The 25,405-nt window shown below is 50.2% G+C and overlaps 1 protein-coding gene across 2 annotated transcripts; it reads left to right on the forward strand.

The window, feature by feature from the left end:
- Positions 1-6: 6 nt before the first annotated feature.
- BTBD2 (BTB domain containing 2) lies at positions 7-24,763 on the forward strand. 2 transcript variants are annotated; one of them, XM_041422650.1, is made up of 9 exons: positions 7-192; positions 6,725-6,844; positions 10,259-10,415; positions 14,041-14,146; positions 14,941-15,138; positions 18,699-18,891; positions 20,430-20,517; positions 21,442-21,588; positions 22,080-24,763. In XM_041422650.1, exons 2-9 carry the CDS (start codon positions 6,762-6,764, stop codon positions 22,239-22,241), a joined length of 1,134 nt encoding a protein of 377 aa, XP_041278584.1. In that variant the 5' UTR covers positions 7-192; positions 6,725-6,761; the 3' UTR covers positions 22,242-24,763. The 2 variants fall into 2 exon arrangements, with proteins under 2 accessions (XP_041278584.1, XP_041278575.1); XM_041422641.1 differs by lacking the exons at positions 7-192; positions 6,725-6,844 and adding an exon at positions 10,631-10,743 and having other exon boundaries at positions 10,292-10,415.
- The last annotated feature ends 642 nt before the right edge of the window (positions 24,764-25,405 follow it).

Consider the following 25,405-nt stretch of genomic DNA (forward strand, 5'->3'; position numbering starts at 1 on the left):
GGGGGCGGCGGGGGCAGCCGGCGGGGCGGGCGGTCCTGGCGGGGCGCTGCAGCGGGAGCCGGTGTACAACTGGCAGGCGACGAAGCCGACGGTGCAGGAGCGGTTCGCGTTCCTCTTCAACAACGAGGTGCTCAGCGACGTGCACTTCCTGGTGGGGAAGGGCCGCGGCTCCCAGCGCATCCCGGCGCACAGGTGGGGCGGGGGGCGCGGGGATCCCACGCGTGGGGAGCCGGGAATGCGGGAGGGATGAGGGATGAGGGGGCAGCCAGCCATCCCCATGGCCCCGCGGGGTGGCCGCGGGTCCCGGGCCTCGGGAGGGTCTGGAGGCCGGCCCGATGGGCCTGGGGGCGTCCCCTCACTCTACCCACACTGATAAAGGGAATCGCCCGTTTATTTGGCAAAAGTGCCCCTCAGGCATCGCTCCTCCTCCTCCTGTCAGGGATCAACCCCTCAACCCCCAAATTGCCCTTCGAGGATGGCTCCTCTTTCCCCCCCGCTTATTCTCTGAGGGAATTTCTCACTGCATCCTTATCCCCCTCACTTTCCATCAGAGATTGCTCTCCTCACCCCTCTATGTTGTTCCTCCGGGAATCACTCCCTTATCCCCCAAAACTGCTTCTCGCTGATTGCTCCCTTTGCTCCCTCGTGTTTCTCCTCAGGGAAGTGTCCCCTTATCCCCCAAAACTGCCCCTCAGTGATTGCTCCTCAGGGAATGTCAGAACAGTTCCTCAGGGATGGCCCTTCATCCTCTTCAGAGATGATCCCTTTGGTCTCTGTCAGGGATGGTCCCTCATCCCCAAACTGCCCCTCAGAGATGGCCCTGGAAGCCAGCCTCAGGTGGTGATGTGCCATCGAGTGGGGTACAGGGGTGCAGCCCAAAGGCTGCTGCACTTCCCCTGTGAGGAGAGAAAAAGGGGTCACATAACTGCACCCCACATTTCACCCCCTCCTCAGGGTCACGTCCTGAGAACAGGACCCCCACTGTGGTCAGTCAGTGCTGCCCCAGATCTCTCCCAGCCTTGCGTCAGTGTCATGCCTCTCTTCAGGGTCAGCAGCCTGGGATGTATCCAGGGTTTGGGTGAGAGTGTTTTACCCAGAGGGATGGTGTGACTGGGTCAGACACAGCATGGAAAACCCCACATCCCTGGGTCTCGCTTGGAAGTAACCCTTGGTTTGCTGGGAAGCAGAGGAGGGGAGGAATAGTCTCCCTCATCTGTCTGATCCCTGCTGACAGGGATCACAAAAATCTCTGAGAGCTTTGGGGATGAAAATGAAGGAACAATGATTTGAGACCCCAAATTTCAGGTGGAACATTTTAATTTTAAAATTACCTTCATTGACTCTTTTCTGTAGCCCTATGTTTTGGGGGTTAATCCACTACCATGAAGAGCTGTGTTGAGAATGACATCTGGGCCTGAATAACCCCTGGAGGTTAATGCTTAAGGCTGAGCTGCCATTTAAGAATTTGCAGCTCAGAGGCGCTGGGAATCGCCTCCACCTGGATGATGCAGATCTGAAGTAGCTGATTGACATTCAGCTGGTTCCTTGGGGGAGCTCCAGTGAATCCATGTGTGCCACCCTCTTCCTCCTACCCCGGGAAGGACCTCCCAGGGAAGAGCTCAGAGATGGAACCAACTTTAATTGGGTGGGGGAGGTTCCTTGGTGCACCTGGAAGTGGTGCTTGGCAAAGGGAGCCTTGCTCCAAACAGTTTCCAACTATTGCTTTTCTTCTAAGTGCTCACGTTACTGGAAGTTCCCCCTTCAGATTTTCCCCCTTTTCTCTCATTTTTAGAACAAACTACACTTGTTCTAGGCTGGTTTCAGTGTTTAGGGTGTCAGCTTTTCTCTCTTATGATTTGAAGCTTAATTAGTATTTGGGTAAGTTTGGTCCTGTCTTGAGAACTAGGCTTGCTGGGTGGGGACAGGTGATGTTCAGCCCAGAAATAAATGGAAAATAAATGAAGCTTTGAAAAAAAAAAAAAATTGTCCCTGATGTGACATGCTCCTTAATTGCTGTGAAATTCATCTGGTGCTCTGGGTGGCAAAGATAGAATGGAGTGTGTCATGGTGTGACATCCCACCTAAGGATTCTAGAGATTTTAGTAAAACTTGTCCGTGTGATGTTGCAGTTGGGATATCCTGGTGATTCATTAAGTACTGCGGTTATTTCAGAAATAAGAGAGCCTAAAATAAAACCACCCAGACCCCTTCTGTGCTCAGTTCTCCCACAGCAGCTCAACAGCAGAAGACACTTTGTGTTAGAATTGAGTTGCAAAGCAGCCGTGGGTTCAATTAGCGGGGTGCTGTTTTGCCTCAGTGACCATGGCAGATGTTGGTGCTTTGTCAGACGTCTGAAATCATAAACTCACGTAGTTATTAATGCTGGAAAACACCTTTAAGATCATCAAGTCCAATCATCAGTCCAGGACCACTACATTCACCACTAAACCATGTCCCCAGGTGCCACATCCACAGGTTTTTTGAACGCTTCCAGGGATGGTAACTCCACCACCCCTCTGAGCAGCCCATTCCAATGTTTTACAACTTTTCCTGTAAAGAAATTTTCCCTAATATCTAATCTAAACCACCCCTGGCACAACAGTGCACAGCTCCCAGGTAAGTATTTCTGCAGTCTGGTTAAATTGTGTAAATTTTCAGAGCAAGCCAGGTGCCAAGCATGATTACGGGAGGAGCAACTCCTAAATGGTGTTCTTGGACAGCTCCTTGTGGTGCCTTGAGGAGTGGTCTGCAGCATCCTGCCTGTCATCCTCAATATGACTTCATGGTGTGCTGGGAATGGCTTTGGCAGCAGACTGAGAAGCACAAATAATCCAAGAGATACAGCCCTCTGGGAGCTGGAAGTGATGGTGCAGGTGATTCCTGGTCAGTCTTCTCCTGGATGGAGCTGACGGAATGTGGAGGGTTTGTAGGTTGAGGTAATGAAGTGGTGTGTGCCCAGTGAGCACAGGTGATGTTGTCTACAGGTGCTGGTGTCAGAAGAGGTTTCTGACAGAGCTGTAGCTTCAGGTGTGTTTCTGAGTGTGCCTGGAAAATTCAGTTAAATGGCCTCAGTCTGAAAGGAGGGGAGATTTAGATTAGGTGTCAGGAAGGAATTCTTCCTTGTGAGGGTGGGCAGGCCCTGGCACAGGGTGCCCAGAGCAGCTGTGGCTGCCCCTGGATCCCTGGCAGAGCCCAAGGCCAGGCTGGGCAGGGCTTGGAGCAGCCTGGGACAGTGGAAGGTGTCCCTGCCATGGCAGGGGTGGCACTGGATGGGCTTTGAGGTCCCTTCCCACCCAAACCATTGTGGGATTCTGTGGCTCAGCAGTTCGGATCAAGCCACAGAAATAGACAAAAGAAACCTCACAGAGCAGCTAAAAGCAAACATTCGTTTTGTGTGTGAGAGCCCAGTTTGTAGATAAAAGGTGTAAATGGGTTTGACTGAAGGGTCACCTGTCCAAGTATCTGCAGCCCTGAGAAGATTAGGTTTTTTCCACCTGGAGGACACTCCTGACTCCTGTGGAAGTTCCTTGCCTCCTTGAAGCAGGCCCTGTCTCTGAGCCTTCAGCTCATTCCCTGTTGCTGCTGAATCAGCCATGAAGAAGATGGCTTTTTGTCAAGGCCAGGCAAAGCAGCTGCCTCGAAGCTTCATGGCACCAGCATGGCCAAGGTCAACACATTGATTAGAACCAGCAGTAAGAGGGAAGGTTTTTTTTGTCTTTTTCCAGATCTGCTTCATTGAGCACGGTATCAATAGGATTAGAAATGTCTAAACCTCATCATCCAGGAACTGCATGGGTGTCATAATTAAACTTGTTAATTGGCCAGAAAACAGGGCCCAAGAGTGAGCAGGGCAAGCATGTGAGGATGCAACCCTGTGTGTGCTTCAGCCTGGGAGACCTACAGCTTGGGGACAGCCTGAGCAAGATTCTGGCTGTTGTTTCCAGGAGTCTCTTCTGAGCCCATCCTGTCTTTTCTCGGGCATGTATTCACTCCCAGTTCCTGTGTCCCATGGCTCCAGCTCCTGTGCAGGGCTGCTCCTGCTTCCTGCTCCTTTCACCTGGGGTCTGCACCCTCTGCTGCCAGCACACCATCAGCAGCAGCAGCTTCTCATCACCTCCGGTGTCACTGAGCGAGAGCACGTCATGTTTTGCTGTGTTCCTGTGCCAGCTCTTCTAGAATAGATATTTTAAGGTTTCTCTGCAGTGGTGCAGATGGAGGAGGGAGCTGTTCAGCAGCAGTGGGGTAGTTGTGGGTTTTGAGTTGTTTCTTTTGTTGTTGGTATTATTGTAGTGCCTAGAAAGGGAGCAGCAGTGGTGGGTGTGCAGATGAAACCAGGTAACAAGTGGTGCCAAGGTGAGCGTGAAGCAGTGAAAGTTGTGATAGGAAACAAAATAGCAGAAGGAAGGACATTTTCTTGCAGGCCTTCAATGGCCCGTAGTCAGCTTTGGATCCTTTTGAAGACAAATTAACCTCAAGGAAGTTCCTGTGACTCTTACTGCTGACAGTGAGTTTACTTTGGCTCTTCCTGGTGCAGAGGGAATAAGGAGAAATCGGGTGTTGCTTTCTAAATTCTTTAGTTCTGTTTCTGCTTGTTTCTCTGCCTCCTTTCAGTAGTCCACTCTGTTTTGGCCACAAAAGTGTTTAAAAATAACGCTCTGTTGGATTTTCCCATCTGAAACAAACCCCATCTCTTCCTCCTGCATGGCTGGGGGAAGCTGGTGGATGGTGTAGGAGGAGTGGTGAGCATCCCTGCTTTTCCTGGAGTGTCTTTAGAGTAGCTTAAGAAAACACTGGAGAGAGAGAGGGATTTTCTTATGTTAATTATGTTCTCTTAGTGTTTTAAGAGAACTTCAAATGTGGAGTCCTGTGTTTCTCTGGCACCTCCTGAGATCCTATTAGGGCTCAGCAATTTACAAAATCTGACTGATTTGTCCCCAACTGAAATGGAAGCAAACATTTGAGAGTTTTTTTAAATGAATGCCCTTTTCAAACAGCTTCTGAAGGCTCTTGCTCATTGAGGACCTATACTGTGCTGGCTGTGAGAATGAAAATTTGAGAGTGCAATTAATATATGTTAATTTTTAGTATCAGACAAAGCCGGCAATTGTTTTGCCACCATCACTGCTTTTGGAGGAACAAGGATTTTTGTTTCATCTGGCAATTCTGGTATTGTGAGGAAGGTTTTTATTTGTTCTTGACATTTTTCTTGAAAGTGGTTTGACAGAAATATGCATGTGTGTACTTTTTTGTAACCACTGTGGTTTGTCCCGAGCTCCCTGAGCCCATCAGGAACAATGAGCCAGCTCGTCAGCCAAACTCTGTCACAGCAAATGAGCCTGGCACATCCATGGAGCTTCACTCCATTGTATCCCTGGGAAGCCTCCTCTGGATGGGAGGGAAAAGCGAGAAAATGAAAACATTGTTTAAATGGAAATTTTCTACTTTTAAAAGCAAATTTCCTGTTAAATCTGACTGAAATTCCCCCGTAGTGCTGGACTTTCCTTGGGCTGGAGGTTTCTGCTCCATGCCTGCTGTCTTGTATGGATTTCTGCCTGCAGTTCTTGCTGCTTCTCTGGAAGAGTGCATCAAACCACTGCAGTGAGAACCTGGAATATTCCAGCTTTTTCCTTTTCCTAGTTGGTAGAGAAGTGATTGTAGTCATCTGCTGCAGCCTGGGCTGCTCTGCTTCCCTTCTGTGCTGAGTTGTGACCTTCAGTTTAACTTCAGGGAGCTGCATGGTGACAGACACAGGAATCCTTCATGATAAAAGCTCACCTCTGCATTTTTGAACAAGAAAGTTTTCAAAATGGCTTTCTAAGTCCTGAGGCAGGTACTTAGCAGCTTAAATATACACAGACCCCTCAGCAGCCCAGGCCTGGGCCTCGTCCTAAACAGGAGGTGTCTGCTGGGGGGGATCATCTTGTTTGCATGAGAGTGCTGGGACATAATTTTTGGTGTCAAACCTGTTTTGTGTGAGTTCCTGCTTTCAGTCTCTTTAGAGCTGATAACATCCTTCTCTGTGCCAGTATTACCATGTAAGTTCCCAGCAGTGCTGAGGTTTGTGTGCACCTCTGTGTGCTGGTTTGCTCTGAGGGAGGTTTGTTCTTCCCTCTGGCCTGAGCCCAGAGCAGGTTGTCCAAGCTCTCAGCAACATGTGGAGGGCAGCTCTCGTGCCAGGCTTGGGGTCTGCAGCTCCTGGTGCTGCTGCTGGTGCAGTTTTGTGTTTTGGGAGCTTGCTCTGCCATCACCAAAGATGTGTGCCTGGGCCTGTGGGTAGTGCAGGTTTTCCATAAGTGTTTCCAGTAGATGACTGTGGGGAATTGCAGCAAGACTTGGGCTGTTTACTGGAAGAGCTTGAACTCCTTAGCTCTGCTGTTTCTTTGCTTCTCAGCGTTGGGATGATACATAGGCTCCTACAGGGGCTTTACAAAGCATGTGTATTCTATTCCATAATTCCCAAAATCTGGCCTTTGGGGAGCCATTCCTGTGCTGTATGCCAGGACAGGGCTCAGAAGGAAGTTCCTTGCAGCTTTGGTGCTTTGCAGTTAAGGAGCAGCAAGCCTGACCCTCCCTGCTCTTGCAAAACACCTTTGCTTTAACTCCACAAACGATTTGCCTTCCCTGAGGGTGGCTTTGGGGATTAGCAACCAGCCTGGGATTGTTTTGGAATATAAATATGATTTAACATAAGGTTTTATTTGCATGTTTGTTTTTTCCACGTTAGGTTCGTGCTGGCCGTGGGCAGCGCTGTCTTCGATGCAATGTTTAATGGTGGGATGGCCACAACCTCCACAGAGATTGAGCTGCCTGACGTGGAGCCTGCTGCCTTCCTAGCTCTGCTCAAGTAAGCTGCTTCTAAAGCACAGGATAACTGGGATGCACAGATTTAGTGTAGCAAAAAAATGTTTTTAATGAAAGCAGGGAAGTATTTGTAGAGCGGAGATTGTTAACTTCCAAAATGAAATTCCTCTTTGATCTGTTCAATGGTATTTAAATGCTGGTGTGAAATCCCTGTTTTCTTGGGCAAAAGTCTACTGCAGCTACTGCATTAAAAAAATTATATGTATATGTATAATATTGGCCATTGTGTTATAGCTTATTCGCTAATTGGTTTTGTTTAATCCTAATGCTCTTTGAGAGAAGAGGGGAAAAGTGATCTTTTGAAAACTCTGTAAGTTACAAACACTTGGAACTGGTTTAGGTCATGAGCAAGTTGTAACAGGTAAGCAGGGGTGTGTAATAAATCTCTGCCATTCCATGTGGTATCAGCCTTTGTGTGGGTTTTATCCTTTTGGAGAGCTGGGTTTGAATTTACATTTCCAGTGTGTGTTGCAAGTCTGTGTGCTGGAGGAGGAGGAGGAGGAAGGGGCTGTAACATCCTATTCACCAATTCCTTTAAGCTCGGCTGGTGCTGTGCAACATCCAGCAGCAATCCTGAATGGATGCTGGAAAGTCATTGTCCTGTTTCTATAGGATTTCTGTAACCTACTTCCAGGGGTTTCCAGTCCCGTGCTCTTGACATGTTCTCCACTCGCTTCCTACTGGGAGCAGTCACTATATATAGCTCTGGCACACTTTTTGCTTTACCTTCAGAAAGTGCTTTGGTTGTGCCAGTGCTGTCTTGGAGTATTTTAAAATTGATCTGGGCTAGAATGAAAGGCCAGAAATAATTGGGAGCCCCGAGCCCCTTCCCCTTTGGCTCGCTTTAAAGCAGACACCAGCACGTGGGGAATCCCTCTAATTGGTGTGTGCCTATCAGCCATGTGGATCTCTCTGGAGTGCAGAGCTTGTAACTATCTTTAAATCTATGTGAGGCCCAAATATCCAGTGAACTAGAGGCAAAAATCCTGATGTTTCCCTTCCAGTGGTGGGATTTCAGCACTTGATTAAACAGAGTGATTTCATAAGAGACCAATCATCTCAAAAGACAAAGTGATGAGTTTAGGTGGATTTCAACATAAATATTTACATTTTTTTAATGGAAGAAGTCGTTGGTGGATTACCTCAGTGCTTCTGAGCTGTGCCCATGGTCCAGCGACATCTTGGGTGCTTAAATCTAGAAATTAATTTTTAAATTGCTTTTAAAATGCTCAGAGCTTAAATGTACCAGAGGAAGTTTGGGTGCTGCTTTCCAGGAGAGAGCTGACCAACTATGTGGTGTGAGTTCCTGGAGTAAAACCAGTGCCTCCAAACACTGATCTGGAATGACAGCTGATCCTTACATATGTCTCTGGACTTGGTCCAAGCCATGATCTAATGCTGTAGGTTCAGGATCTTATCCCGGGACAAAGTGCCCATCCTGAATGTTCTGCAGAAGGTCCCATCTGGATGCTGGATTGTGATGGAGTTTGTGGGCTAGTGACCTTTAATAGGTCTGCTGTAATTGTGTAAAAGATTCTTTTTCGTTATTATTATTATGTTAACTAAAAGATGAGAACACATCTCATTGTCTGGGTTTACAGTCTAAATGTTCTTTTAAATTGATACTGTGTTTTTTCACAGTATCACAGTTTTTTCACTCTTGTTGTTTCTCTTAGCACACACTGGACTGTGGTAAACAGAAATACTGACACAGTCACTGAAGTAAACAAATAATTGTTTTTAGAGCCACTGTGTTCTTTTAATCTTGGAATAGAAAGGATTGCTCAGTGCAAATGGGGCTGAGAAGGGGTGTGTGCAAAACACATTGATTAACCTGTGGCATGATGCTGCTATTGACAAATGCCCTGGGGCAGGACAAAAGCCTGCTTTCAGCAGGGAGAGTGCTTCCCTGCCCGTGGATCACACTGTTGATGCTTCCCTGAATGGCATCATGGTCTTCTCTAGCTGGAGGAGCAGGAGCTCCTCTGCTGCAGATGGGAATGCTGCCTGGCATCCCCCTGGAAGAGCCCTGCTGCTGCATGAAGCTTCCAGGAATAGCAGCCACACAACCTGCTGCTGTGTCCCCTTCAGAGGAATGCAGAGCAAAACATTGCTGGAGTTTCCAAAATATCCCGTGGAATAGGAATGCCAAGCACAGTTAACACAATATTGCATCTGTGTGCTTTGTGTCCTTGAGATCCTGACTGGCAAATGCTCCACTGGTTAAAGGAGATAGCGATAAAAAAACTTTACATGAGCTGCTCAGCCTGGAGAAGAAAGGCTCTGGGAAGAGCCTAGAGCCCCCTCCAGGGCCTAAAGGGACTCCAGGAGAGCTCCAGAGGGACTGGAGACAAGGGATGGAGGGACAGGACACAGGGAATGGCTCCCCCTGCCAGAGGGCAGGGCTGGATGGGATCTTGGGCAGGAATTGTTCCCTGTGAGGGTGGGCAGGCCCTGGCACAGGGTGCCCAGAGCAGCTGTGGCTGCCCCTGGATCCCTGGCAGTGCCCAAGGCCAGGCTGGGCAGGCTTTGGAAGGTGTGGAAGGTGTCTGTGCCCATGGCAGGGGCTGGAACAAGACAGTCTTTAAGGTCCCTTCCAAGCCAAACCATTCTGGAATTCTGTGGTAAGGACTAACAGCAGTGCATCACAAGTTTTACTGAGCTCAGCCTCTCAGTTCCTGCTGTCTCTGGCCAGTGAGTTCAGGTATTAGGGGGCTCAGTCAGGTTTCCTTTGTTTTTCAGATCATGAACGTGCTTCCTTGTTTTGGCCTAACAGTGAAGGCCGGTGCTTTGCTGCAGCGTGGCAGTCCTTGTTTTTCACTGCAGTTAACTTGCTTGATGCTGAAGTTACATTGTGAGCTAAACATCTGTGTCATGAAATGAAACAGTTCAATCTGTAAAGTGAAGAGATGAGAAAGGGAGTGTGGGTAAAGCACCTCATGTGCAGTGGATGGATATGTGTGAGTGCTTCTCAGCATTTCTGAATTAGTAGTATTAAATGGAGTTTCTCTTCTGAGGGCTGCAGGCAAGATTGAATCTTTGTCGTTGTTTATTCTAACTGAACAGCCAAAAATATGAATTTTAACAGTATCTTGGCCAGAGACTGTTTTAGCCTGGTATAAGTGGTAGGCTAAGAGCTCGCTGATGGTGAGATGCAAGGCAGATTGAGCTGCTTCAGTGGAAATCCCAGCTGTTAAACTGTAAAATGTCTGCTAAAAAAAAAAAAAATCTTGGTAAACCAGAGTCAGTGGAAAGGATGTGAAAACCCTTCTATCTCTCCAGTAGAGGAAATGGACCAGGATGACAGGCAGAGGCACAAACATGTTTTCTCTGAATTGAAGGGGTTTTACCCTGTTATCTTAATTCACCACAGCAATGTTTGTTTGCATGTTTTCAGATTTCTTTACTCAGACGAAGTTCAGATCGGACCAGAGACTGTTATGACAACACTTTACACAGCTAAGAAATATGCAGTTCCAGCCCTTGAAGCTCATTGTGTGGAGTTTCTTAAAAAAAACCTCAGAGCAGACAATGCATTCATGCTATTAACTCAGGTGAGTCTGTGATCATCTGCCTTCAGCAGGGTCCAGCACAGTCAGAAAACGGGAATTTTCTGGGTGTTCCAGAGTTGATCATCCAAAGTGGAGCAGCTCTGGGTCGTTTTGAATTCTTCCTCACAGGAGTCCAGCGCTGCTGAGCAGGTTCTTACAGAGAACAATATACAGCAAATGTTGCTGCTGTTTCAGATCTTTCTGTTTCACTGTGGCAGGTGGTTCCTTCCAGAGTGTGAGCTGGGGATGGAGTTAACAGGGTGGAAAGATTTCATCTGCCAAGAAGAAAAGTGGAATGAGAGGATTTCCGTGTGTTACAGAATCAGGACTGGTAATGCTGAGCTTTCTCTCAGTGCTGTGTCTGGCTGCTCAGCCATTCCTTGAAGGACTTTTGTGCAATACTTTTCCTGAAGTGGGGGTGAAAGGAAACCTTTTCATGAGTGCTTTGGTTTATTTTCCTGGGAGAGGAGCAAGGTGCTCTCTTCCTCAGCCTGTTCCAGCTCCACCTCCTGCACTGAAGGCTCACAGACCCAGAGTGTCAGAGCAGCTGTTACTTGGCCCTGGGTCTGATCCAGGCTCTGAGGGTTGTGCTCCTCCACCTTCCTCTTGACTCTTGAAGCAGCAAAGTAGGAGACAGTGTTTACAACTTCTGCTTAGTTTGGAAAAGATCAGACTTTGTGTCCAGGTTGATTAAATGAGCATCACTCATCCCCATTTCCCAGCCCTATCTTCTCTGGTCCCTGTCACTCTTTCTCAGACAGCTGATGCCATATTGGTGACATCCACAGTGCTGTTATCTGTGTGGTGGAGTCTGGCACTGCCAGGGACATCCTGTTCTGGGTGCTGTAGGAATAAGAAACACGCAGGCTTTCTGTGACTTTCTTTCCTTTAGGGAATGGGCAGACTGGAGTGGCTCTGGAGGGATATTTCTGATCAGCCAGCTCAGGAAAGCTGCTGTGATGTCTGATGTTAAATAGAGCTTGCAGAGGAGTTTCCCAGCTGCACTGAGTTGGGAACCAGCACACTAAGGTGGCCTGGCTCTGAGGGATTGCCTGCCTCACCCAGCATTCCAGTCTGCTGGACTTTCCCCCTTGTCAGGAGTACAGGTGTCTCTCAGGCTCTGGCTGTAGGTACCATGTGGGTGGCAGTGGCTACACCAGCAGTTGTGCAGATATTGAAGCAGTGCTGGCCTGAAGCAGTCACTGCTGAGCTCTTTGCTCAGGATTAGGCTGGGATTTTTTTTTTATTTTAAATATTTTGATCATTTCTCAAAGTAATTCCATGTCACACTGCTGTTTGTAGACACTTGTCACTGCTTAGGTTCAGCTACTGCTGCAACACTCCATGGCTTCTTCACACATCCTCATTAACTTGGCCATTTTCCACGTGCCATGAACAGATGAGGCAGCCCCTGAGACAGGGGGAGATCCACACTGCACTTCCCAGAGGAGATTCAGGACTTGAAGGCTCTTGATTGGGCGGTGGCAGACAAATCTCTGCTCCATCTGATGCATGGTGGGACAGTTGCAGCTCCTTGGTTGCAGCTTTCCTGTTCTTTGGGTTCAGCAGTTGCACTCTGAAAGATCAGGAGCTGTTAGCCAGGAGCTGGGAGCATATCTTTCCCGTAGACTGAAGTTTTGGGGAGGCACCTAAGGCTAGCCATTGCTCAATGGTGGGTTAGAGGTGTTGGCTTTTGGTGGTATTCCATATGCAGAGATTTTTTTGTTGTTTCCTGTGTCTCTGCACTTGAGTTTGTAATTTTGGCAAGGTAATATTTAGGTTTATGGTGACTTCCTTACAGGTCACAAAGGTCCTTCTTTGGCAAAGGAGGAAAGTATCCTTGTGTTTCAGGTGCCAAAACCAAAATACTGGCTGGTACTCTATCAGTGGCACTGAGACAGGTGAAATGCCAGATGAGGAAAGGCTTTCCTGTTGCCTTTTGTTTGTGGCTGTATAATCATCAGTGATGATTCCCATCTAGTTTTATGTTCACTATATCTCTGTATCAAGTCTGAGATGTTTGAGGCAGGTCTTGCTTGAGAAATGTGCCTGATCTTGATGACTAGGTGCACCTCACTGAAAGGATCTCTTTTCACAACCCTCTTGTTTCTGGTCCTGCAGTGTGAAAACCTACTTGTTTTCTGCTTTCACTGCATCAAACCAACAACCTCTTCAGTAAATTACAGACCTGAGATATATCTTGTACAAGACATTGTCCAATAGTCTTAAGATCATGGATCTGAGATCCCATGTGGAGCCCCATACCTCCTTTTGTGTGTGTCTGCCCAATCCCCTGGTCCAGCAGCTGTGTCACTGTCTGTCTCAAGCAACTGCTGATCAGTGGCAGAAATATCAGAGGAAAACAGCTTTCCTCACTGATTGTGCCTCATAGTGAGCTGTGATCCTCTTTCATGCCAGACATGCATCCAAGTGTCACTTTGATCAGCAAGGAAATAAAGCTTGCCTGGAGCTGCTGTGGGGGAGAGCTCTGTGAGTGTAACTGAAGTCCTCACGTGTCCAAAGAGCCACTACAGTAGTAAAGTCTGAGTCAGTCACAGCTCTTGATGCCAAGAGTGTACAGGCACTGGCAGCCCTCCAGCCCCTGGAGCAGGTGACAAGTGCTGAAGTTTCCCTGGACCCTGAGAAACTGTTGTTTCAGCTTCCTGCACTTGAGGTCTCAGCACAAAGATTGGCCTTGCTGAGCTCTGCGTGCCACAAGCAGGAGTGAAGCAGAAGATGCTGGAAGGCACCTCCTGAGTGATGGAATTCAAGCCCAAAACACAAGTTTTAAACCTTACCTGTGACAGCGAGTTCAAGTCTGGTGTATTCTTGTTAGGTGTGAAGTCAAGGCAGTTCCTTCCTAAACAACAAAATCTAAGCACTGAAGTAAGAGGTCATTTAGTGTTTTTTGTGTGTTCCACCCATTTCTGCTTATGCTGGACACAGGGCTGCTAACACGAGGCGGTCCAGGGTGATCTGAAGTGGCAGCAAATTGTTACAAGACTTCACTTAAGTTGGGCAGAGAAATTCTGAGCAGCTCTTCAGGCTGTGTAAGGCTTTTCTTGGAATAGTAACCCATTTTGGGACAAATTCTTGAAGGTAACTGGATTAGAGTAGCTGTTTCTGTGCAAAACATGGAAATGCACTAAGCAGGCTGTGTACCCTGTAGGGCTCCCCAGGACACACAGGCACTGCTGCTACAGCTTTTTCTTGCTAATGCACAAGATCAGTGTGGCTGTTCTTACAGAATAAGCTCCCTCTGCATTATTCTTAGAGCAAGCAGGCCTGGAGTCACTGGGCAGAGCTTTTTTGTAAAATGATGTAAAAATTGCCTGTTCTGAGCTGACAGGGTCAGTGTGGTGCTGGAGAGCACGAGTGGTGCTTGCACCAGCCCATGTTAAAACAAAGACGTGCCTGAAGACATGCACAGCTGAACCAGGGCTGCTGCCAAACACAGAATTTTCTAGTGTTTGCCTTGTCATGCTTAACTGCTTGTGAAAGGCCCGGTGGATTCCTGGTGCAATCAGGCATGGTATTGCTAATGAAGATGGGCTGTGGGAGGGGAAGGGGGGTTCTTAGTGTAAACTTTAAAATACCTTTTCTGTTAATGATGCTCTTTCCTGCCTAGGCCCGGCTGTTTGATGAGCCCCAGCTGGCCAGCCTGTGCCTGGAGAACATAGACAAGAACACCTCAGATGCCCTCAATGCAGAGGGGTTTACAGACATTGACCTGGGTAAGCTCTTTTCCACCCCTCCCTCTCTCTCCCTGCTTTCATAACCAGCTTGTCTCCAAAGTTGTTACAGGTTAATAATGCCTGGCACTTGTGGCTTGGCTGTTCTGGAGCAATCAGTTGAATAGTCTCTGGCACAAAGTGGCTGGAGACAGGGAATTTGCCAAAGAGTTTGCTGCCTTGCCTGCAGAAATACCCTGGAATCTGCTTACTTTGGTGCAGCTTGAGTTTTCTGGGCATGACACAAAGCCCGCTTCCTCTGTTGATGTTGGCAGGTTTTGGGTGGGTGTAAACTTGCCTTTTTTTGTAGAGTTGGCTTTCTTCCCCAAGTCTTTGTCAGGTTTTGGAGTTGAAAAGGTGTTTTTGGAAGCAAGGACTGGCTATTTTAATTACCGTCTGCAGTTTCCAAACTTGCTGGGCACAGTTAATGAACATTAAAATTCAGGCTTTAACCTCCTTCTAATGAGATGGGCTGTGGAGGTAAGGCACAGGTCACCTTCTGGCTTTCACACTGCTTGTTTCATCCAAATTTGACGTCAAGCAAGTTGCAGTTCATCCTCCTGCACTTGCATTAACATGCCAATTAAATGGTCTCTGTTTGCTGCTCCAGTGAGTTCCTTGCTGATGCAATATGCGGATAAATCTTCCTCAGAGCTGCAGGCAGCACTTTTGGGAGACGCTGTTGGCTCAGCCGCTTCCTCTTTTACCTTGGCTGTGCACGGGGTACTCCTGGCGAGGTGCAAGGGGCTGGTTTGGGGTTCAGAGCCTGAAGCTGTGCCTGTTGTCCTGCCCTGCAGACACCCTGGTGGCAGTGCTGGAGAGGGACACGCTGGGGATCCGGGAGGTTCGCCTGTTCAATGCCGTGGTGCGCTGGTCGGAGGCCGAGTGTCAGCGGCAGCAGCTCCAGGTGATTCCAGAGAACAAGCGGAAGGTTCTGGGCAAAGCTCTCTCCCTTATCCGCTTCCCACTGATGACTATTGAGGAGTTTGCAGCAGGTAACTCAACAAAGGTGTTTCTGGCAATCCTGGTCTTTGCTTTCCCTCAGCTGCAGAGAGTCAGGTCACACGAAAGAGAGTTTGCTCTGTGTATGCTGTAGTGATTTAAATAGCAGATTCCCCCCACATTCCTCCCAATTTTCCCTCATTCTCCCCCTAAGAGGCTGGAAAGAGAATTTCATAGGGGCCTGGGGTGACAGCACAAGGGGTAATGGTCTCCTGAAGAAGGGTAGGGTTAGGCTGGATGACAGAAGGAAATTCGGTAGTATCAGGGTGTGAGGCCCTGGCAGAGGGTGCCCAGAGCAGCTGTGGCTGCCCCGTCCATGGAAGTGTCCATGGCCAGCCTGGACAGGGCTTGGAGTGCTCTGAGATAGTGGGAGGTTCCCTGCCTATGGCAAGAGGTGGCACTGGATGATCTTTAAGATCCCTTCCAACACTCTTCTGTGATTCTGTGATTACAAAATCTACTGTCTGAATGCCATTTTCATCCATGCCCATTGACTCATTTTAGAGCCTGTGGTGCTCCCCTGGGAAGAGCAGGGGGATCACAGCTGTGTTTGCTCTCACAGCATGGTTGGATGGTTACTGTCCCATTCAGCTGAGAGCAAAGATCCAAACTGGGCTTCAGCTGCTCCCCTTCCCAGCCATCCCGAGTGTTTAAGCTACACAAAGCTAATGGAGTTGCAAATAATTGGTGTTGATCATAGCCTGTTCCCAAAGAGAAATGGGGATGTTTCTCCCCATCTTCTGCCTGTGGTGGTGTTGGCCCTGTCTTGCCAATGCTGTTCAGAGCAGAGCCCCATATCTGAAAAACTTTGAAAATGTTCTTTGAGCTGCAGGATTGGTGTTGTTTAGTCTATGTCTCAAAGTATTTTTCAAGTTTACATTAAAACCTTGTTCCACAGAGATGTCTAACTCATTTCACAGCTTGGACTATAGATTGACTTGTTTTCTTTTCATTGCTTGTTGTCTTTCACTTCATCCTCTGGGGATTCCCTGGGGATTGGAAGCTGGCAATTGGCTTAAATAGTTTTCATGCTAAAAAGACTCAGTGGAGCCATTTTCCAGACTGTAACTTGTTTCAGGCTGCAGTGCTGTGTACACAGGAGCAAACAGGGGCACTGACCCCTTCCTTTGCAGGTCACTTCTCAGGGCAGTGCTGGCATCAGCTGCTCAGTCCTTCATGTCCCTGTTCCCACGTGAGGGGGGCTGTTGGTAAGGAGAAAATCTGCACTTCAGACTTGGTCCCCACTCTCTGCTTGGCCTGTCACAGCTGTGATGTGGCCTTAGGGAACGTGGATTTCTTCAGAAGGAGCTCACTCAGTGAAGCAGAGATCTTTGCATCTTTCTGCAGATCCCATTTCTTTCAGTCCTTCCTTGCGACCTTGTATCATTCTTTCACTGGAAGGAAAGTGTTAATTTTGGCATGTTTGGGTTGAAGGCTTTGAGCTGGGAGTGCCAGTGCCCCTCCCCATGTTGTCTGTCACAAACTGCCTGTCCTACTTGGACCTTTGTGCTTTAAGAGAAATTCTTAAGTTTTCTTCATCCACTTTAATCTAAAAGATGACCAAAACCCCCAAACGTGGGGAACTGCAATGATCAGCTGTTCCTCAAACAAGGAATTAACTTGGAATTCCTTCAGCTTTGTCCTTTCTCTGAGTTTCTGAGTGACTCTGATTTCTGTGGTGATCACAGCAGAGACGGAGGAGGCGAACCTTTTCCCTCCACACCCCTCTCTCCCAAAAGCCAAGAAAAGAGGGAATTTTACAGCAGTGGTTTCACCAGTTCATTCTATAATCTGGTATCAAACATGGGGTTTTGCATGAAGATGTTTTAACTGGCAAATGTGTCCCTCCCTCCCCTTAGAGCAGGTAATTTGAAACATTGCAGAAGTGAGTTGCAACAACACGGGATAAGTTCAGACACATCAACTGGGCTGATTTTTTGCTGAACAAATATCCAGAAGCTCATTTACCTTTGAGGAGTCGACTTCCTTGAATTCTTGAGTCTCTCGCCATTGCGTCATTGGACCAGGTTATGTCTGGGTAACATCATGCTGAATTTAACCAGCTACAAGTAGTTTTGGACCTACAAGTAGCTGGGCATTTGCTCCCCACATTAAAGAGCATTTAACTGCTGTTGTTTCCCCAGTACTCAGTGGTCTTGTTTCTGTTCAAAGCCTTGTGCAAACAGCTGTAGAGAAGCTTTTGAGTGTTAGGCTAACAAACTCATTTTATCCAGTTTCACTTTTGAAAGTACTTCAGGTAGTTTGCAAAGATTGAGTTTAGCATCACTGAGTTGGTTGCCCAGAGCAGCTGTGGCTGCCCCTGGATCCCTGGCAGTGCCCAAGGCCAGGCTGGACAGGGCTTGGAGCAGCCTGGGACAGTGGGAGGTGTCCCTGCCATGGTAGAGGGTGGCACTGGATCAGTTTTAAGGTCCCTTCCAATTCAAACTAGTCTGTGATTCTGTGATCACTCTGGAAAAAATGTCTTGTTACTGGAGAAAAGATGAGAACGTGCTCCAGCTCTTGCTAAAATCATTAGCATTTTCCCCAAGGTTCTACAATAAAGTTATTAAAATGCAAGATGTGGATTAAATGCCTGAAGGAGTGAGCTGAACCACCTTTGCCTTGAGTAAAATACTCTTAAACTTTTTGAGTTGATGGTAACTGTGTGACAGCCCCCCTCCCTCTTCCTCATGGTCCTCCATTGTGTGTGAACCACCGGTGTGGATGTTTGGAAATCCCTGTCTCTTACCAATGTTGTCATTTCCAGAGGGAGTGGGGCAAGGATCAGCTGCATGCTTTTGGGTTTTTTGGTAGCCCAGTGCATTTGGGCTCCACAGAGCTGGATCACAATTCCATGTTCCATGAAGGCTCTGCAGCCCATGACTGCCCTGTGGATAAAGGGCAGCACCTTTGTCTGCAACTTAATATCCTGATGCACCACTGGGATCCCATCTGTGATGGGCGTTTAGCCTGCTCCCAGCTGGGGTCAGGCTTGTTTCCCCATGAAAATCCCAGAGGGATTCCTTCTGCTTATGCAGTTCTGGGGCCCCCAAGATCAGAAGGATCCAAAGCTGTTGGGAGAGTGTCCACATGAAGGACACGGAGCTGGGGAAGGCTCTGAGGAGCGGCTGAGGGCACTTGGCTCGTTCAGCTGGAGCACAGGAGACTAAGGGGAGGCTCCTCGGGGGCTGCAGCTCCTCCCCAGGGGAGGCAGAGGGGCAGGGGCTGAGCTCTGCTCTGGGACAGGGACAGGAGGCCAGGAAGGGCTGGAGCTGTGCCAGGGCTTGGCATGGAGCTCAGGGAAAGGTTCTTGCCCCCGAGGGTGCTGGCGCTGCCCAGGCTGCCCAGGGAATGGTCCCGGCCCCAAGGCTGCCAGAGCTGCAGGAGCGTTTGGACAGCGCTGCCAGGGGTGCTCAGGGTGGGCTTGTTGGGGTGGCTGGGCAGGGACAGGGGCTGGGCTGAGCATCCCTGAGGGTCCCTCCTGACACGGGACATTCCAGGACTCTGTGGTTCCCTAAGGCTGATGGCACTGCCCCTTCCCTCCCCTCTGCAGGGCCTGCCCAGTCGGGGATCCTGACGGACCGGGAGGTGGTGAGCCTGTTCCTGCACTTCACGGTGAACCCGAAGCCGCGGGTGGAGTTCATCGACCGGCCCCGGTGCTGCCTGCGGGGCAAGGAGTGCAGCATCAGCCGCTTCCAGCAGGTGGAGAGCCGCTGGGGGTACAGTGGGACGAGTGACAGGATCAGGTCAGCTCTCGCGCCCATTCCCACCCTGGACTCGTGTTCCTGAGCTTTCCACTGCTCTAGCTCTAAACACTCAAGGTTCTGTGCTAGACCCCGACTTTCCACCGTGCAAACCCCAAAGGGAAGGTGTTCTGCTGGGCAGAACCGTCCCCTGGTGCACTGACCTGCATGTTGCTGCCACTTTGCATCTCTGTTGGCAAAGGTTTCCAGGAAATGTGCCTCCCAGCACAGGCCTCCCTGGAGAGGGAGGCAAATAACCCCCCAAAGGCTTCCTGCAGCTTAGGGGCACATAAATGAGTTGTCACCAGTTGTCCCCCTGCCATGCTTTGTGGAGGACAGGTAAGCAGTCCTCCATCAGGTTGGTTCCCTGCTCCAGGTGTCAGTGTGGCTTCTTGAAGCCCCTTAACCTCTCCTGTTGGAGAGAGGGGTTGGGGTAAAGTTCTGCTGACACCCAGTTTGTTCAGAGCTGAGCTTGTGGACAACCAGCAGAGCTCAGTTACAGTGACAGAGACTGGCAGGTGTGGCTGGAAAATGGTGCTTTGCAAGGCTTGTGTTCCCGAGGCAGAAAATAAGAGCAAGACAGGAGGGAATCAGGAAGCTTTGGGGTTCCTGCTTTGTGTTCATCTTGGGTGGAAGGAGACTCACAGCAATGAAACTCTTCACAATTTTTAAGATGATTCTGTTGCACTGGAGATGTTGGTGAGATCCTCTGGTCCATTGCCCCCTGGCAGTGGGAACTGCTGCCATCTCCAAACACTTCCTGCTGCCCCCTCTAACACTCACAGACCTTTTCGAGTTTGGGTTTCACTTCAGGTTCAGCCTCTGCAGCATCAGGCTCAGTTCCAACACTGAATATTCCATGCTGGCTGCAGAGTTGAGGCTTCCAGGCTGCCCCAGGTGTTTGTTCTTGAAACACTACAGGGCTAAAAGAGTTGGTGGATGGATGAAGAAATGCTGTTGGCAGCTTGGCAGACACTGAGGCTTCTGCTGCCTGAGAAGGTGGAGCTGTAGTGGGGTAAATACCCTTCCCCTTCTTCCTTGGGCAGCAGGGATTCCTGCACTCAGGAGTGACTGAATCCTTATGTCTGCTCTTGGTAAATTTGGAATGCAGCAAATACCCAGCAGCACATGAAGAATTCCCTAGGCTCAGCAGTGGAATAGCCAGTGGTGTTTGCTGGGCAGAGCACTGTGAGGTGGGCACTGTTCCACACTCCCAGGCTGCCCTGCCTGGGCCTGGTGGGCATTGAGTTTTGCCACAACTTGGAAACACTTCCTGAGCCTGGACCCTGAAATTTGGGCATGGGATTGTGCAGCTTTGTGTTTCACACAAGCCCACTGGACCAGTCAGAGGTGTGAGTGTGCAGCTGATGGTTTCTGTGCAGGGTTTCACCTCTTAGTAAGGACTACACTTAAATATGTGTAGGTTTGATTAAATCAGAGATGTAAAATCAGCACAAGTGGAGATATTTGTGTATCTACTTTGTACTGGAGCAATACAGGAGTGGCAGGTTTGGACTGACTTTCCTGCTCTGTTCCTGCAGGTTCTCAGTAAACAAAAGGATATTTGTAGTTGGGTTTGGATTATACGGATCCATACACGGGCCAACGGATTACCAAGTAAATATACAGGTAATTCTCTCTGCTACCTTAAAAATCCTGGCTGTTTTAGGGGCTGACAAACACATTTTAGTGAATCTGTGACAAAAAAAGGTTCAGAGGGACTGTGTGTGTTTCTCTGGGCAGGGGGGCTGGCAGATGTAGCAAGGGCCAGATGGGGCACTGGGGATCAGAAGGATTATTGCTCTTAATTTTATTGCACACGTCACTGCAGCATCTCCCCAGGTCTGCTCCCAGCTTTGGGGCAGTTGGGAGGCAGTTTGGGAAGCAGCTGTGCATGATTTCCCACCCCGAGCAGGCTGGGAGAGGCTCAGTTGTCTCAAGTCCATTGTGATCTTGCCCAAAGAGCAGGTGGATCCTGCGGGTGCTGTGTGCCTGTTCTGGGTGCCTGTGTGCCACCCCAGTGTGGGTCACTGGACAAGGACTGTCCCCAGGAGAGTCACTCCAGCTCACAGGGCAGGTGTGATGAGCACAGGCTGTCAGCATTTCTTCCTTGATTGTCAGGGCTCATCCTGCTGCCCTGAGCTCTTGGGGAAGAAGGGTCTGAGCACAGTGTGGGCTTGCAGTGCTCTGCCAGCCTGGGGGTGAGGAGGGGAGCCCGCAGCTCTGTGGTGAACTCAGAGGGGTCCAGAGCAGCTGTGGCTGCCTCACCCTGAAAGTTCCAGTCCAGGATGTGGCTTAAAGCAACCTGGGATAGTGGGTAGCATCCCTGCCCCTGGGAGGAGGGTTGGAGATGGATGATCCTTAAGGTCCATCCCAACCCAGACGTGGGATTCTGTGGTTCTGTGATCAGCATTGATGGTGACACGTGTAATGGACAGTGCAGTCATCAGAGGGCTGGTCAATCTGGGAGTGCCTGGGGCTCAGCCTAGCTCAGGAACACTCACGTGGGCAGTGTCCAGAGGAAAGCTGACCCTTTCATGATCTGTGTTGCAGATCATCCACACAGACAGCAACACAGTCCTGGGGCAGAATGACACCGGCTTCAGCTGTGACGGATCGTCCAACACCTTCCGGGTCATGTTCAAGGAGCCTGTTGAGATTTTACCCAACGTCAACTACACAGCCTGTGCTACTCTAAAGGTACCACCTGGGGTGGGGAGAGGTGCAGGCAGGTGAGGGCATCTGCTGTGGGTCATCAGTGCAACCTGAGCCTTGCTCTGTGTCCTTCGAGGCCAGGGCAATCTCCAAGGTCTGTGCGTGCCCTGCTGCTGCCATGAGCTCGTTCACCCCCAGCATTCAGAGCTGGTTTTTGACTTGTCTCACAACACAGAACAGGTGTTTCACTGGGGAGGGGATGGGGTGTTTTTTTTGGTATGGACAGCTGAGCTGTCAGTCCTGCAGGTGTGTAATGCTGAGCCTGCTGCGGTGGCCTCAAAAAGTTCATATGTAGCTGTTGAGACCTGGTTAAATTAGTGTTAAGTTCTGACAGAGATGAGATTGAGCTCAGAATACCTGAGGTGCAAATCCAGGAGGAAAAGGGAGGAACTGACATCCCCACAGCTCCAAAGCCACCATAGAGCCTGGGCAGCAGCAGGGTCCTGACCTGTTCTTGTCTTCCGTGACCCCTGCAGGGTCCAGATTCCCACTATGGAACCAAAGGACTGCGCAAAGTGATCCATGAATCACCAACAACGGGAGCCAAAACCTGCTTTACGTTCTGTTACGCGGCTGGGAACAACAACGGCACCTCCGTGGAGGATGGACAAATCCCAGAGATCATCTTCTACACATAGTGCCACTGCCCAGCCCGCCCTGGACTCGACTCTTCCCTGTCGCCTCCCAAACTAAATCTCTGGCTGAGTTTGACCACACCAATTGGAGCCACACTAGCCAAAGGTCACAGTGAAATCATTTCAAAGCTCATGTTCTGCCTTGTGCTAGTGCTGCTGCTGCTCTCAGGTGCCAGGCCAGCTGGTGTCCCAGTGCAGCCCAGCTGGTGTCCCAGTACCATTTGTAGGTTGTCTGTGGCTTGTTGTTTTTCACCTCCTGATTAACCCTATGTAACAACGTGCGTTTTTTGGACTGTAATGAATGTAGATGCTTTTCCACCAGTCAGAAACAAGGCAACGAGTGGCTCTGGTTGTGGCTTCACTTGCCATGAGGAGATGGTCCTGCAGGCAGACTCGGTCAGGGCTGGGTGGCCTCTGCTCTGCTCCAGCTCAGCAGTCCAGGCCAGGCTGCAGGGCTTGGCCAGCCTGTGTCCAGCACCTTCCCTCCCTCCCAGCAGCCTCAGCACGCAGAGCCACCTTCAAAAGTCATGGAAAGTGGCCTTTTCCCTGAGGCTTTGCTGTTCCAGCACTACACAGGCTTGGAGACCTCAAAGCTGAGCTCCTGTGGCGGGACTGAGGCATTTTTCTGCTCTTCCCACCGATCTGTGACAATCTTCACCTCGGGCAGTCGTGGCAGCGAGGTGACCTCCCTGCAGAGGGTGAGGGGCAGCAGCCTGGCTGGGCAGCTCCTCCTGCATTCTGAGTCCCCGTGGTGCTGCTTCCACACCCCTGGCACATCCCAAGCGCCGGTGATGCTCAGCTCACCCCTGAGCAGCCCCAGCTCTGTTGTTACCGGTTGTTGTCCTTTGCAGAGTGCCAGGGTTTGTCAGTTGAAGCAGAAGGGCACCTGCCTCACCTGTTCCTGGGCATTCCTGCAGTTTCCATGCACGTTTCCATGTGTTTCCCTTTGTTCCTGTGCATTTCTGCCTCGTCCCTGCTGCCCTGATGGAAGCAGGAAGAGAGGCTGGATGTGCACCTGCCTGTTACCTATAATGCAGCAGATGGACAAGGAGTTACCAAATGGTTCAGGAAAAGGTGGAATATTCTCTGTGCTGGTGTGTGTTTGCACACTGCCTGTTGGCCAGGCACAGGAGGGAGATCACAAACATCACCTGTTGAGCTGTGGAGCTGGGTGACCTTGAAGATACCCCTTGTTCAGTGCCAGCTGCTTTTCCCCGTGGCTGTCACAGAGAGGGTGGCTGGTCCTGGGCTGCCTGACCAGCCCCACCTCACTGCCCACGAGTGAAGACCATGAGACTCTTCATCCCCTCCTCTGCAGAGGAAGCTGGAATTAATCTCAACCTGGCAGAAAGACCAGAGCCACCGGAGTCTGCGTGGGACTGGCTGGGGTGGTGCTGCCTCAGGGCCCCTTCTCCAACCTCCTGCTCCAGCACACGGAACCACTGCCACTCTGGGCAGCTGCTGCCACTGGATTTCACTGCTGGAAGTTGAAACCTGGCTGTCCTTGGCTGGAGCACAGCTTCTCCTCCTCCTCCTGCTGCCCCAGCCAGGATCCTGGGGCTGTGCTGGCTGGAGTCTCCTCCTCAGCCGTGCAGCAGCAGCCTGGGAATGCCCTGCATCTCCTCCCCAGTAGCTGTTAAAGGTGCCCAGAGTGTGTTCTGTGCTCCAGGGAGATGGTGTGAGCTGTGTATTGCCAGCCTGCTTCCACGTGGGATGGTTTTAATATGGCCAGTACTAAAAAAATAGAAAAAAATCCCAACTCTGGGTCCATGACCTGGTGACTGAACCTGACTCTGTGCAATGCAAACAGTGCTGTGTGTGAGATGGAGTCACAGCCCAGGCTCCGTGTTGTCGGGCTGTCTGTGACTGTGCCTGCTCCTGTCACCACCCCTCTCCCAAGGGAGTGGGAATGTCACTGCTGGCAGCCAGGGCCTGTGCTGGGGCTGCACCTTCCCCAGGGCCTCTGGTCTGGGTTCTGCACCTCGGGGTGTCGGGTACAGGTAGAAATAGTGGAATAATTGGAATTTGAGAGAAGCAGAGCTGTGCACTTGGCTCTGGGAAGAGCAGGGCTGGGGCTGGCCCTGCCCAGCTGCAGGGGGAGCCTCCCGCTGGCTGTTCCCTGGAAGTTCCGTTCTCATTATTATTTTGTTACGCAAAATCCCGTCCCAAATCCCACCTTCCTGCCCTCCCTGTGCAGGGCAGATCTGGCAGCTTGTCCTGTCACAGAGGGAGAGGAATCAAACTCTGAACTACACCTGAGCAACTTCTGTTCTTAAGGCTTTTCTGCAGTTTGATGCAATTCTGGCTTTTGTAGATAGATGAATGTAATTCCTTGTTGGACATGCCTGTTCCCAGAAGTATGAGCCATTCTGTTGTACCACGTCACCTTCCAGCAGAGCGGGCCCGGCCCGGCTCCTGTGCTATTTGATGAATGTATCCGATGCTCTCGTCCCGTGTTCACACTCTGCTTTTTGGCCAGCTTTGTGATTTGTAAATAGGAAAACAATAAAGACATCGAGGTTGTCTTTATGAAGTTTCTTTGTGATGGGGGGAGAATCGTGGCCGCTGGAACGGTGGAGGGGAGATCTTGGCCAAGCTGGCTCCTGGCCCGTCTCCCCCAGCTGAAGGTGGGGGGTCCTCAGCTTCCCATCCATGGGGCGTGGGATGAGCCAGATCCTCGGGCCTCCTGAAGCTGGCAATCACTGCTGGGGAGTCCAGACCCTCAGGGTGGGAGGTGGTGGTGGGAGGGCAGCAGGATGGCACAGGCTGGGCACACTCTGGTCTGGGTGATGTCACTTTATGACTGAATTTCTTAAACCTGAATTGGAGGTTTCTGACAATGAAATGCACAAAAGCTGCCTCGGCCTTTGGGAGTCCAGGCTTGGGGGGGAGGCAGATCCTCTGGCCTGTGATTGCCAGCACAGAGGGGCTGTGGGGGCTGCTGGAGCAGGGATGAGAGCTGGGCTCTGCTCCTGTGCCCAGCACGGCTCCCACGGTTGCTCACCGGGGCCCTGCCCTTTGCCCGAGGGAGCACTGCCAGGGCCAGGGGCAGCTTCCCAGGGCTCCAGGCTGTGCTGGAGCTCAGCCTCGGGGCCCTGCAGTGCCTGGAGCAGGGGGAGCCCAGCCCAGCCTGGCTCCCTGCTGGACCACTGGGCTCAGCTGGGAAT

The sequence above is a fragment of the Onychostruthus taczanowskii genome, unplaced genomic scaffold (genome assembly GCF_017590055.1).
Source record: "Onychostruthus taczanowskii isolate IOZ18803 unplaced genomic scaffold, ASM1759005v1 scaffold110, whole genome shotgun sequence".
Taxonomy (NCBI): Eukaryota; Metazoa; Chordata; class Aves; order Passeriformes; family Passeridae; genus Onychostruthus; species Onychostruthus taczanowskii.

Bases quoted from the DNA above. Each gene is read 5' to 3' on its own strand.
- BTBD2 (XM_041422650.1), top strand. From the start codon at position 6,762: ATGTTTAATGGTGGGATGGCCACAACCTCCACAGAGATTGAGCTGCCT. The intron at 15,139-18,698 runs GTAACTCAACAA...TCCCCTCTGCAG, and splicing joins TATTGAGGAGTTTGCAGCAG to GGCCTGCCCAGTCGGGGATC. The intron at 20,518-21,441 runs GTAATTCTCTCT...TCTGTGTTGCAG, and splicing joins ATTACCAAGTAAATATACAG to ATCATCCACACAGACAGCAA.